General features: G+C 53.8%; 1 protein-coding gene across 1 annotated transcript in view; it reads right to left on the bottom strand.

Annotated features, from left to right (window-relative positions):
• The window catches only part of RAP1GAP2 (RAP1 GTPase activating protein 2), a gene marked incomplete at both ends in the record, with an annotated part of 50852 nt that overhangs the window by 8671 nt on the left and 28032 nt on the right, over positions 1-14149 (bottom strand). Inside the window, 9 exons of the mRNA XM_082294901.1 lie at positions 596-679; positions 935-988; positions 1483-1561; positions 2058-2161; positions 2664-2873; positions 3192-3224; positions 3646-3690; positions 3936-3971; positions 7480-7564. Coding sequence (XP_082151027.1) covers positions 596-679; positions 935-988; positions 1483-1561; positions 2058-2161; positions 2664-2873; positions 3192-3224; positions 3646-3690; positions 3936-3971; positions 7480-7564 — 730 coding nt within the window. The remainder of the gene's footprint in view (positions 1-595; positions 680-934; positions 989-1482; positions 1562-2057; positions 2162-2663; positions 2874-3191; positions 3225-3645; positions 3691-3935; positions 3972-7479; positions 7565-14149) is intronic.

Raw genomic sequence — 14149 nt, 5'->3', positions numbered from 1 at the left:
GATATTATCCAGGAAATACCAAATCAGAAGTGAATCCTATATTGGAAAATCCAAGCCCTAATCATCCCCTGCTTTCTGTATTTCAAAACAATGAGACCCTAATTACGGCCTTGCATGAGTCACTCAATCCAACTCAAAATGCAATATGTAAGATAATTAAAGTGCCTGTCAAAATAATTCTCAGTGAGTTCTGAGGCTGAGCTCTGCACTCCCCATCCGGAGTCCCCGGCTAATGACAGCATTTTCAGCAAGTGCCTGTCTTCAGAGCCCACAGTCCCTCCAGACAAACGTAGCTGTTTTGCTGTCTAAACATATATCTGATTAAAATACCACGCCTGCTAAAATCCATTTTCACATCCGCTTTTCCCTACAGCAGCTTGTGGGCTGATTTCCATACTGAGATTTTTCAGTCATATCATTTTTTAATGAGTGGGGAAAACATCTGAGCAATGAGAAACACAGTCAGTGAGGACACCCAGTGACACGAGGTGCTGCACATGGCAAAATTAACATCAGAGTTGAGTCTGTGCTCATGAAACGTGGATCTCTGGTGCACAGGGTCATGCTCCATGAAAGCAGCATGGGGACAACTCACCTGCCTGAACTTCTGATAGATCACACCAAACTTGAACGTGTTGTTGACCTCATGTTCATCATAAGACACTATCATCTGGGATGCCTGCAGGAAAGCAAAATGCCAATTGTTTCATCTGGTAGTTCAAAATGTGATGGCCAAAAGATCCATGGTGAGGGGTGAGGAGAGCCCACCGGAGCTGCAGCAGGGTGTAACAGCAACTGGGCAGCACCAAGGGAGCGGAAGGGGGAAAGAAGCCAAATTTCCACATAATTAGGCTAAAAGTTTTCAACAGTGGCCCTGGGCGTGGTTCTCAGCATCGCTGCAGAACACACAACCAACTTGGGCAGGTTACCTCACCTTGGGGTAGAGAACCGGGTTAAACTTTAGCCCGGAGGCATCGTCACAGAAGGCCTGTGGGCAAGGGGAAAGAGCAGTCAGTGCCAGGTCCTTGGCCAAAACTTCAATGTCTTGTGAATGTCTTATAAAGAAGCCAAATACAGCGTCTGATTGCAGGAGCTCCCACTTCGCATCCTCTCATTGGGATGCCCCATGGCCGGGCTGGCACCCGACTGAGGATGCAGCAAGCCAAGTCCCAGGTCTCTCCATGTCAAATGAGTGCCATTTTCTCTCCCTGCCTGGGATCAGCAGGGAACCAAAAGCAGGGCCAGCACACAGCACCATCTAAGTGCCCCTTGACCTGAGAGCCCAGGCACTCATTGTAAAATTGAAACTGCTGCCCAACACTGTCCAATGCTGCCCAACACATCCCAGTGATGCCCAATGCCACCCAGCACTGCCAAACACTGCCCAACACATTCTGACACCACCCAACACTTCCCAGCACTGCCTGATGTGCACTGGCACAGGCTTTGCTGCATGTGTTCCAGCCAAGCCAGGCAATTCACCTTTGCAATCTGGGGGATGCTTGGGAGCTTGCTGAATCCTGCCAATGGAATCCTTTCATGCAATGTCTTCACTTTGGACCTAGCAAAGAAACAACAGTGAGCAGACAGACGTCAGAGAGTGTCTACAGCAAAGAGGCACCCTCTGTTGGGAAACACTGTTGTGCTGCATTTGTTGGGCCTGGTTAGCAAGCAAAGGCTCGATTTGTCTTCTCATCTCTGCAGCTCTTAAAATATTCATAGTTTGGAGGGAGATGACACAATGGTTCAGACATGCTGGGTCCTGTCAGCTTATGGAGGGATGGCGAGAGAAGTGACTGGTGTTATCCCAGGGAGGATTAAACACGCAGAGGTTTACATTCAGTTCCAGCGGGTTTAGCAACAGATCAAAGTCTCACATTCATTATCAGGTTTAGGCAGTCCCAGCACAGAAACACAAGGATGCTGCCACTGCCTCCCATCCCACCCAGACCCCCTCCACGTGCTGCCAGTCCAGCTTGAGCACTTGCTGTAGAAACAGAACCAGGGACTCGCAAAGAGAGAATATTTTGTTAAACAAAGCTTTTTTTCTTCCATACCTGAGTATAACCCTTAAATATTCTGTGCCATCTGTCTCCTCACATTTAACAGAAAGGATCAGATTTCCAAGGCTGCTGGCTGTACAGTAAAAATTTAAATGATCCTAAAAATAGAAAACAGCACATTAGCAGCCGGGAAGCCACTTGCCGATGGCAAGGACACTGCCTGGACACTCACCTGCCACCCCAACACCCTCCCATTACTCACACACTTGCACCCCCTTGCCAGGACCAGGGCTGTAAACCCTCTGCCCATGGACTTTAGCACCCAGGTCTCGGTGTGTTCAGAGGGCCAAAGAGGATTACAGGGCTGTGAGCAAGAGGGCAGGGGCTGCCACGCAGGCCCCCATGCCTGGCATGAGCCCTGGGTCCCCAGGGACAGAAGGCTCAGAGCCGATGTCCCCATCGGTGCCACAGGAGACCTGTGGCTGTGGGACTGGGGCAAAGGCTGCACGTGTGGCCTTCACTGCTACACTGGGAACCCACCAGCGCCTCCATTCCTTGCAAAGAGGGAAATTGTAAAATTTGCCCACTTTGCTCACAATTGGAGAGTTTTTCTTGGGCAAGGGTGTGCAACTTTGAGCCCCATGGGGCGGAGGAACCCACCTTCCCCAGGAAATGCTTGCGGTAGGCTCTGGCCTCTCCCTTGCACTCCAGCTTGTAGCCGTAGGTGCTGGGGCTGAGGTTTTCCTCCTCCTCTTCGCAGATGCTGCTGTCAGATGAGGTGGGCGTGCCAAGGTTTTCTGGGTCTTCTATCCAGTACCCCCCAAATTGGGGCAGGATGATCAGCGGGTATGGGCTACCCTTCTCTAGGATCTGCAGAGACACGTGCCATGAGGGGTCAGGCAGGCCAGGGGTGTGGATGTGGGATGCAGAGCTCATTGCCCCATGATTTGCCCTCCCTACTGCAGCAGACCCCAGTCCTGGTGCCGGGGAGGATGAGTCCAGCCCCTCTCTGAAACTTCTGTCACATAAGAGGGCACATGGTACTGAGGAAAAGCCAAAAACCACAAAGGTAGGGAGGGGGAACATGCTTTATGCAGCTCCTCTCAGAATCTCCACCAATTCCCCCGCCATCAGCAATTCTGGAAACGTGTTCACCGGAGGGTGTTCAGGGGAGTTCAGGGCACCCACCTCATCGATGCTGGGGTATGGGATGTAGTCTTCCTGGAAAAAGGAACCAAAACACCATCTATGACCATCTGTTCCCCACCAGCTGTCCCTTAACACCCCAGCCCTGCACACCCAACCCAGGGAGTGCCTCCAACACCTGCTGGTCCCTTGCAGGAAGGCATCAATGCAGGCTAAGTCCTGCCTAAAGGGAGTTCCTCTATTGGTGCAACTTCCCAGTACCGTGGCAAACCCCAACCCTTTTGCACAGCTGGAAGCTGAAATGCACCAGTCTGGACATAAAGCTGGATTAGGGATTTACAGGCACCATGCTCCCATCTCTGCAATTCAATCAGTGCCTTGTTTTTAGATCTAAATCCTTTCCAGCCCTTTGAGTGACTATGACGATCACATTAAACCTCTGAGATGAGGGTGGGACACTTGAAGAGATCCCCTCAAGAAACAAAAATCAACCAACCTTGTGCTTTTGGCTTCCAGACTTCTGTTCTTCCAGCTTTGGTGCCTGTTTGGAACAAAATGAATGCATCAAATTATGTAGATGCTTTCACCAACACAGGGGGTCGGTCCACCAACACCAGGGTATTTTGCTACATGGAGATCACTCCAACCCAAGCGGCTGGAAGGTGGGGTCTGTTCCTGGGACAGGCTTCCCAGCACAGTAACGAAGGAGGTGCTGTGGGGCCTCTGCCCTCAGGGGCTCTGCTGGGGGAAACATCCCGCGTTACTAGCATGCACACTGCTGCTCACCTGCATTTTTTCCAGCATTTCGAAGAATTCTGCCGACTGAAAAGAAAAGAAGGAAATCTCCTGTTCGATAAAAGCAGACACAAGGCAAGCCAGTCCAAGCCACATCATGGCAGGGACACTGGACCCCCACCCTGGAGCACTTGTCCCGCTCCCTGAATATGAGCAGGCAGCTGTGACACCAGGAGCTGCCATCCAGCCCAACTCGGAGCTCAGCATCACTGCTGCAGCTCTCCTTGCCAGAAGCCCTCGACCCCCACAAATGCCCAGCGTTGTGTGGAGTTTGATCAGGGGTCTTGAGTAATTTCTTTTCTTAACCACAGCAGCATTGGTGAAGCTGCTGCCAGTGGTGCTGGACTGCCCAGCGCAGGGTTAATCCCCACTTGCCAAAGGAACTGAAGAGATTACTGAGCTGCTCCAATTAGAAACCCTGTTTCTGCTGCCTGGCTCAAGGGCCAGGGCGCCCTGCCCAGCCCGTGCCGGGACAGGACCTGCAGCCATCGCACACACAGGGGCCCTGCACCCTCGGCGACACAGAGTGAGAGGGCTCAGGGACAAGACCCCCACCAGAGCGGGCACAGGCCACCATCACCTCACCGGGAGAGCTGCCAAGACCACGCTGATCGCTCTCCCTCGGCGACGGGAACTCCAGGTAACCCTGTTCCCACCCTGATCTACCTGCGCTGCCCGGCAGAGCCCCGGTCCTGGTGGCAGCCTGTGCTCCGTGGAGCTGCTCTGAAGCTGCTCCCTTTAGCACAGCACCCGCAGAAGCTGGACTTGCTGGACAGTCCTGATCCCTCTCCCAGCTTTTCCTGCTGTCAGGCACACACAAATAAATTACCCAGCCAAACTACGGCTGTAAATGCGGCACTCCCAGTAAGTGGCTTTTCTGGAGGCGTGGCGCACCCGCCCCGTCCCTTCTCCCAGCCCTCCTTTCCTCGAGCCCAGGTTTGCTCCAGCCGCAGCTCCCAGCGCACACCGAGGAGCGGCTGGGCCACGGCAGATGCTGCCAGCCCGGCTGGAGAGTGAAAAGCGGGATCAGCAGCTCCCATCCTACCGCCTGTCGGAAACGGCTTGCGGGAGAGACATGCGTGATTTGGGGCAAAAAAAGGGGTCATGGTAACAAGGGGAAGGGCACGGGGGATGATTTTTAGTGAGCTCTTAGAACAGACTGAATTTCTCAAAACACAAAAAAAATAGAGGAAAAAACAGAGGAGGGGATGAAGAAATGAAAATCAAAGGACAAAGGAAAATCTGAGAGAGATTTTTTTTTTCCTTTAATACCTGTGGTGTTCAAAGGTCGGGTTTACAGCACGAGCAGTCTACGGCTGCCAGCACAGGTGGGGCAGCTGTGGCTTGGACACAGCCCTGGCTGTGTTTCCAGCTTTAGACTATGCCTGGTCCTTACCCACCACCCCTGCAGGAGTCAAAAAGAACCCCAGGCTCAGACAGCTCTATGCCCACAGCTGGACACTCATTAAAAAGTCTTTTCCTCAGTTTGAGATTGGTTTGGATTCTGTTTATCTCCAGATACAAATGTTCTTGGATAGTTTCAGGTCCTGCTCTACCAGCAGCCAGAGCCAAGACCTGACCCCACCATGGCATGGGACCCACCTGATACAGCGAGTCCCACAGAAAATGCCCACATGTACCGAACAAAGCATGCAGCAGCCTGAGCCCTTCAGAGGGTTGTGCACACTCAGAGACAGCTTTACTGGGCCACAAACATTCTGGTAATTACAGTATGTGTATAATGACACCTTCGTGACACTGGCAGAAAGTCGTGTCACCCACCAAGGGCACGGCCAGCAAGAGGGGTGACAGTCACTTCATGGGTGCTCAGGCTTTTGCTCCAAGCCAAACTTGCACTGGCATCTGCATCAGGGTACGCCACCAAAGGCAGCCCAGAGCGGGCAGCACTGCCCTGCCATCTCTGCAGGACAAACCTTGTCCTGGGCAGTATGTTTGGTGGCTGGTCTCCATGGACAGGGAGCACTTGGAGAAGTTTCAGCATGGCCAGTAAGTGCCTGCTTCAGAGGTTTACAAAGGAATTGACCAGAAAGAAAACCCTGCACCAGGCGGGAGCTACCACAAATGGAGGGCAGCAAGCAGAGCTGTGCCAGCGCCCCTCCCCAGCACTCTTCCCCACATGTCACAGCACTCACCAGCAAGCCCCAGAAGAAATCCATTACTTGCTTGGCATCACCCCCCACCTGCATCAGCCACACAGCCAGACCTCCTCACAGGCACCCACCAAGAGCAGCTGAGCACCAGCCCAGCCATCCCTGCCCAGCCCCACACCTCCCTTGGTCAATGTTTCCTCAAGCCAGAGGCACAGCAGGACAGCTGTCTTGTTATTTCAAAGGGTGGCTCCCCTGGGAGGCAAAGTGTCCGGAACAGGTTGGGCAGGAAGCAGGTGAGGGTTTGCAGGGGACAGGCAGGCGCCTGCTGGGATGCACAGCTTCACGGGCAAGATGTAAAGCCTCACGACAGGATGTCCAGCCCCATGGCAGGACTCATGCCCCTGCAGTGGGGTGCACTGTGCCCCTCAGGTGGGCATTCTCCTGAGAGAGCTGCAGCAGAAACTGGGTGCTGGGGAGGAGATAGAAAATCCCTCTCCAGCTGGAAATCTGTATGCACAAAAAAGCCACAGCCCTTCCAAAGAAGCTGAACAAATCCCAATTGTAAATCCTCTTGGAGTCATGCTCAGGACAACCCAAGCTGCTGGCTCAGGAGCTGCAGAATGGGCACGAGCACCAAGAGGGCCTTCCTGTCCCAGCAGTGCCAGGGGGAGGCAGGACACGCCTCCCTTGGCCAGAACACCTGCACAGCTCTGACGAAGCACAGGCCAGGGACTTGCTCCCGTGTCTGTTCCAATGCCCGTGCCTGATCCCTGACATCCCCTGTCCCAGGCAGTTCGAAGTTCATCTCTTCAATGTCAGCAGATACATCCCAGCCTCTACCTGTCCCAAGCCGATGGCAGCAATATCAAAGTGGCAGTGGGGCCACTGGGAACCTCCAAACAAGGAAACACAAACAAATCCAGAGGCTCACAGGCAAATTTCAGCCTGGAAGATGCATGGATTTAGTTTTGTTTGATACCTCTGGAATTGCCCATGCCTGGCACAGCCTGGCAGTGGCCAAGTTTCCCTGGCATGAGGGAACAGTGGGTCGGCCCCTGCATCAGTGCCCACCTGCCAGGGACACGGTGTCTGCCTCATGCTGACACAGAGCCACCACGGTGCTGGGGGAGGGTTACTGGAAGGAAAGCAGCACCGGGACTCAGCACCCTGCTTGGCATCACTGCTCGTGATTGCATAATGTGAGTGCCAGAGCGGGACAGGCCGCCGGCACGCAGGCCCCGCCACCACGGATGGAGAGACGGATGGCGTTGGAACAGGCTGCCAGCTGAATTCCAGAAACCACCTCCTGCTGCTCCTGTGGGAACAGCCCTGATCCGTGCAGCCGCTGTGTTGGAAGTGCCGCTCCCACCAACTTGGCTTTCCAAACCCGGGCCCTTGGCCCGGCCCAGTGCCCGCACACTCACCTTCATGGTCGGCGGGGCCGTGAGGGGGGGTGACAGGGGCCGCTCCGGGACGGTCACATCCGTGCTGTTCAGCAGCTCCTGCTTCCTGGAAAACCAAACACAGGCATGTCAGCTCCCCCCACCCGAGCCAGCACACGAGGCAGGAGATGAGGGTTATCTCCCTAGGCAAAGCCGTGGCGTGCAGCTGCCTGTACAGTAACATCTGGAATCTGAGAAAAAACCCAACAGACAGTGTGAGTAGGTGATAAAAGTCATCAGAGGAGCCCGTGCCCAGTGTGGGCTGCGAGTCCTCATGTGTGGTGTTGGTGCTGCAGGGACAGCAAAGCTGGGTTCCTATGACAGCCCATCCCCATGGGTGCCCTCCCTCTGGCATCCTCCTCACCAGAGCAGGACCTGCGGCTGAGCAGCCTTCTGGCAGCAAAGGAGGCTCGGGAACACCCAGGGACACCCCAGCATGGGTCTGGAGTGACCCAGCCGAGGGCCCCTTTGCCAACACAGCACCTGGCACAGGCACTGGATTTAGAAGTACCAAGAGCCATCATGAAGATGCAGGGCCCCAGGAAAGCAGAAAGCAGCCCCTGTACCACGGAGCTGCCAAGACAGCCCCCCACAAAAGTCCCCTAAGCTTTGGAAAAGTACGGCCTCACCCCTCCACTGAACAAAATTCCCATCCCTCTCGCCCGGTGGTTCCCGGGCAGGCAGCCATGCCGTCACACAGCAGCACTGCCAGATGCTCCTCCGGGAGTCAGAAAATCTGAGATTTAATTTAGTTTCCTCTTGTCCCTGCCAGGTTAGTCCTGCAGAAACCGGGCCAAAATGTCCAACTGTTTATCTCGCCGTAACGAGGTTTGGTTCCCATGGCAGCGCGCCCCGGGATGGCTCCACACAGCGCAGCGTGCAGGCAACGGGCACCGATGCCGCCGGGGCCCTCTCCAGAACACAGCTCCTGCTAGAAGGGGCACACTGACCTCTGGAAACACCTGCCCTCACCACAGCCCCACCACCCCAGGCCCTGCTCTCCCACCCACGCTGCCCCCTCCTCCCAAGCCCCAGTATTTGTGACAGCAGGTGACAATCACTTGCCGGTCACGGGAAAGCTCGGTGCCTGCAGCCCCTCCTCAGCAGGACCTGCGCCATGGAGATGCTGAGGGGATGAAGTGGGAGGCACCAAGGAGACAGCGGGGGGGCAGCAGGGAGGCTGGGAAGGCAAAGTGGGACCAGCAGCATCATCCCACTCACAGCCAGGGGAGGCACGGCACCACCTGAGCTGTGCCAGCAACACGGACATAGCCAGAGGCACTGGGGGAAATACCCATTGCATTGTGTCCAAAAATTAATCCAGACCAAGAACTGACATTTCACATTACATTAAACCAAAATAAATCTCTCTTTTTCACATCAGAGCAAGGTTAAATTTACATTGTTACACCTCATTTGAGCTCCTGGTATCTTCCAGTTTTTCAATGCAAGAAATGAATTGGAGCAATGTGGGGCAATAGCAGAATTCCTGTCCTGCCCACCCATACTGTTTATCAAGCTCCTTCCCTCTCTGCTCTCCACAACCTCACCATGTCTCTACTGCTCAAAAATGCCGAGGATGACAGATTTTCCTTGTTTGCTCTTTGACTTTCTAGGACACTAAAGCACAGCCTGATCTGGAGCAAACTACTCATCCTCTGCTCTCCTTGCTTTGAACCCTGAGCTCTGCCTGATTGCACTCAGCTGCACAGTGGCCTCAAAGGCATAAAACAGATACGACTTTGAAAAGATTAAAGTTACAGGGATGCGCACAAATAATTTGATTTGATCTGGGATTTGTAGTGGGTTGCCATAGCATCATATTCTAAGTATTATAAAATCACCCAACTTAACAACATGTTCCTCTGTCACATGCTGGCTGCTTCTTTGGGGCCAAACTGCTGGAACTGCTCCTGCAGTTCCGGGAGAGCAAAACAAGCCCATCCCCAACGACTGCTTGGAACGGGTCTCTGCGTTGGGAATCTGTTATGCTGAAGTCCAGCCACAGATGCCAATGATTCAGTTCGCCATCAGCGCTGGGGTCAAGGGCCAGCGGCCCATTTCCCAAACTGATGACCCTCAAGGGATGATAAATGAACCATGAGGCAGATTAGCACATCTTTGTCTGTGCACTGGGGTGCAGCCCTCAGGGATTCCCCTGAAGCGACCCCAGAGCCTGCGGGGGCTCACAGCAGCCCAACACCGTGACCCAGTCCCCAGCTGACACTGAGGGTACAAGTCTCTGCAGAGCCTAAAGCACGGCAGAGGTGGCAGTGCCCACACCAGCGAGGATGGGCGCTGGGGATGCTGGGCAGCTCCCCACGCACTCGCCTCTCCCTGGCACCACAGGAGTCGCGCAGCTCCAGCACCAACAACGTAACCAAAGGTCCCAGTGCTGTGTTAGCTCCCTGAGGGGGCACCTGGCAGGTGCCAGGGGGGTCTGTCTGCCCCCAATGCCTGTGTGCCCACCCTGGCCACAGCTACAGCCAAGCACCAGCGCACAGAATGGGCCAGAGCATCCTCCGGAGCTGCGCGGCCAGACACCAGCCTCTCCAGAAGGAAACACGGGCATCAGTTTTGTAATTTTATTTTGTTGTTTTTCTCATTAGGCAAATTAAGAGAGAAAGAAAAGAGAGAATTAGAATCCTGCATACTTAGTAAATCTAATTAAGGAAATACCTTAATGTGGTTATGGCAGGGCCGACTGCAGCGTTTCTGAATGGAGACTGAGATCACCCCTGCCATCCCAGCTCCCTCCTGGGACTGTGCTCGGGGGCACCTGTTGCCAGCTCCCAGGGAGGCAGAGCCCACCAAGTAAGGGCTGCTCTCGTGGCTCCTTCCAAAGGAGGAGAAAATAGGGATTTTTTTCCCCCCATTTTGGGTACATGGGCACTGGTGAGCTCCCAACACAGCAAGGGCAGGTGAGGTCTTTCTCTTTAAAGAGTCCCTGATCACAGTCCTAAAGCACCTTCAAATACATATCCTGCATTCGGTAAACCCCACCAACATACTGAAATTCTGATTAAAAAGTCCTGTTCAGCACAGAGCCAAGGCTGCATGGACCCCCCAATTGTTCCCATCTGGACCCTGACTCCGAATGCACACTTCTCTCATGCTCTCTCAACCCAAAGCCTAAAGAAAAACCCCTAATGCATCGCACCTCCTCATTTTCTCCATCTGATTTATTTCCCAGACAGGCTCTAAGTCAACACAGTACATTCAGATAAATCACAGCTGGGGAGGGGAGATGTCAACATATTACCTGAAACGGTGAAGTGCTCCACAACACGTGGTTGGCTCTACATCTGTCACCATGTGCAAATGAGATAGGAGCATCCCAGGTTACCCATATGCCTATGCTTAACTCCACAGATCAAACCTGGCCTAAGGAGGCACCAAACTCCTGCAGCAACAAGTTCTGCCTGTCAGATGCTGCATCCCTGAGAAGGTCAGCAATGACTCTCCTGTAAATTAACAGCCTCTATTTTTGGACTCATCATTTTTTATCCGTGATGGGCATCACCTTGCCAGCTGCTTCCTTTTTAGTTTAATATGCCATGCCCAGTCTCGTAAGTTTTCAGAGGGGACTGTGCTTTCATATCACTTTCCATCCTCCCCCTGCCCAGGCTCAGCCCTGGCCATGGCGGGTGGTGGGAGCGGGGCACAGGCTGCTCGTCCTCCCTCTGGGGGGGCTCCTCTCCATCCCCCACACAGCTGGGTCTGACCGCTGGCTCCAGGGACACAAGCACTGCTGACACACCAGGCAGAGCAGCAGTGGCCAGGAGCCCTTGGCAGCTGCTCACAAGTTGCAAAAAAAAACCTCAACCAAAAGTGTGGGTTTTTTGCAACACAGACAAGGGTACCTTGCTGTGAGTTTACACCTGGAAATCTGCAGTGAGTGCCTGAATGAAGCACCTTGCCCTGACTTTGAGCAGCTCTCCACCCAATCCCAGGATGCCAGGCAAGCAAGATCTCGCTGCATCATCACTCATCCCAGGGAGGACATCAGCAGAGGACACGCACTGCTGCAGGCTCCCACTGATGTCAGACAGCCGTGGGGCTCCAGAATCCCCTCCAGACATGGGGTCCAGCCCAGGTATTCAACACTGCAGAGCTTCCAGACCCCTGGGCAGAGCCCCTGCCATGGAACATCTTCCCTAAAAACTGATTTACCTTGTTATGTCCTGGCTCAGCCTAGCCCTACCCAGCAATGTTACCCTTCTCACATCTCACATTGCCTGAGACAGCAAAAAAGAAAGTGCAGCATTTTCTCATCTACATTTCTTGCAATAAATTACGTATTTGCAAACTGCCAGCCTGCACCTGCACACACACAGCGTCCCCGGCGCACTGTCCTCGGAGCGGGACCGCAGCCCTGCTCAGAGCAAGGTGACATTTAACTGCCAGTGGGGCTGGCTCTAATTCCCCCTCTGAACAGGGAATAACCATTGTTGAACAGTTCAGAGCGTCCCGCACTTGAGCAGGCAGGATCCCAGCTGCCTGCGCTGGCCCTGGGGTCCCTGCTGTGCCACACATTGCCCATCCTGCCTGGGGAGGGGAGGCCAGCGAGAAGCTGACTCCTGCTTTGCCTACACCTCTACAGATGCTGGAATCTTTCCAACTGGCCAAGGGCTTTCCACTGGGCCAGGCTGGGACAGTGAGGCTCAATATGCAAGTAATGGTGAGAAGAAGTTTTTATCTTTTACAAAATGTGCTGCCTGCTCTCCCTTGCAGGAACAGAGAAAGTGGTAATTTCCTGCAGATCTGGGTAAATCAGCCAAGGCACTTGCAGACATTTTCAGACCAGAAGGCTTGTCTGATCCTATTCCTGCCAAACCCGAGCCAGGAGCCTCGGGCAGCCGTTTCTGAGCTGATTCAGTAATTTGCAAATTGCAGAGAACAGCTCCCAGAAACCTGCATCCCCAAAGGCCACGGGACTGATGCCAAAGGGCAAGGGGAGGCTGTGAGTGGAGAGGTGCCCCACACCAAGGCACCCACCCACCAGCTCTCCCCTGTGAGAGGAGAGCCACCACCACATCACCTCACTTGCACGTGGGACATTCAGGAAAATTCATTTAGATAGAAATACAGCTCCAAATGCCAGGCTTTCAGAGCAAAACAGGAGCAAGGAGGAGCCCCCAGCAGCAGCCACCCCCCAGGCCTCCCCGCTCCTCCCCTCCAGCTCAGGTGCGCAGGGGAGGCACAGGTGAGAAGGCTGCAGGTGGAGGGGCAGGTAAGCATCACCCAGCTCTGCAAGGGAGCCTGCTGTGTTGCACTGCACTTTGCTGCGTTGCTAACAAGGAAGGGACATGGGCCACCACAGACTCTGCAGCTGCCACTGATCTTGCCAGGCTTGCATATGGCTCATGGAAAGCAAAATTCAATTGCAAATGCAGAACAAAGACCGAATGTAGGAGGGAAAAAAGCAAATAGGAGCAGGTGGAGGAACAGAGTCCCTTTTGACGATGCCGCTAGCAGTCCCTTCCTTTTCCTGCAGATTATGTCACTTTGATGGCCCTGGCAGCTTGCATAAGATGAAACAACCACCGTAAAGCACTGCTTGAATTCTTGCAATCACTCCCATGGAGGCTCCTCAGTCCACGGCAGACAGAAAAAAACCTCCTCAGGGTCTTGTTCTCCCCTTGAGCTGTCTGTGTGACTCTTGTTGTACTCAGTAAACCCCGCAGCAAGAGGCACGCTGAGACATTTTGTGCACAACAAGATGCTGGGGAAAAAAATAAAACCAGACTCACACATCACGGGGCAGATTCCTGTGCAAGTTCAGAGCCAGTTTTTTTCTAAGCACTCCAGTGTCATGCTGGGCTCACTTATAGAAACCTGGTACCTGGGGGAAAGAAAACTCTTTGGCAAAGTCTTGCTTGGTGTGACTAGTAAAGCACTCCCTGCCCTTGAGGCAAATGCAGGATTGGCCAATGAGTTTCAGTGGGTACAACATCCAGAGGATCACCTGGGCCCCCACCAGCATCCCTCTGCACTTGGATAGTTCCCACACATGGGGGGTCCTCTACCACAGGTGAAAGCAGGAGAAGAAACTTCAGGTCACCCCCCCAGCCAGCCAGCCCCTCCAACACTTGCTAGCCAGTATCTGAAGCTCATGGTCCAAGGGCAGAGCTATGGCTGGAATGGGCCTGGGCTAAACAAGACAAAACCCAAGGAGCAACAGCAGGGGCAGGAACAGCCAAGCCCACCTGGGAGCCCCAGTTCCGACCCCACACCCGGCATTCCAGCCAGGGAATGTGGTACAGGGCACCCAGCCATGGGTGAGCTCAGGTGAGCATCCGTTACTCATTCGGGACCTGGGGGTTGGTTTTTCCAACTGTTCCACTTTGATGATCTACCTAATACCCCAGCAAGGGAGAAGAAAATATCCCAAAACAACAACAGTGACAGATGAACTCCCCAGGAACACCAGTGTTCAGTCTTTAGCGCACCACTGAAATCCTGCTCTCAATGGCACCAGCTGTCCAAAGCAAAGTCCCTATGCCAGCAGCACCGAAAAATGGGGTACAAACCCACAATCCACAACTGGTGGTGGACAAAAAGCTTCATTCTCAGTCACCTCACTCTGATTTTTTCATGCTTACAGATTAGGGAGTGGGAGAATATTTTACAATAAAGATTCCAAATAACC

This window comes from Coloeus monedula (assembly GCF_965178545.1).
Source record: "Coloeus monedula genome assembly, chromosome: 20".
Taxonomy (NCBI): Eukaryota; Metazoa; Chordata; class Aves; order Passeriformes; family Corvidae; genus Coloeus; species Coloeus monedula.
The sequence above is the reverse complement of the archived record's forward strand: the minus strand, read 5'-3'. Positions and strand labels throughout refer to the sequence as shown.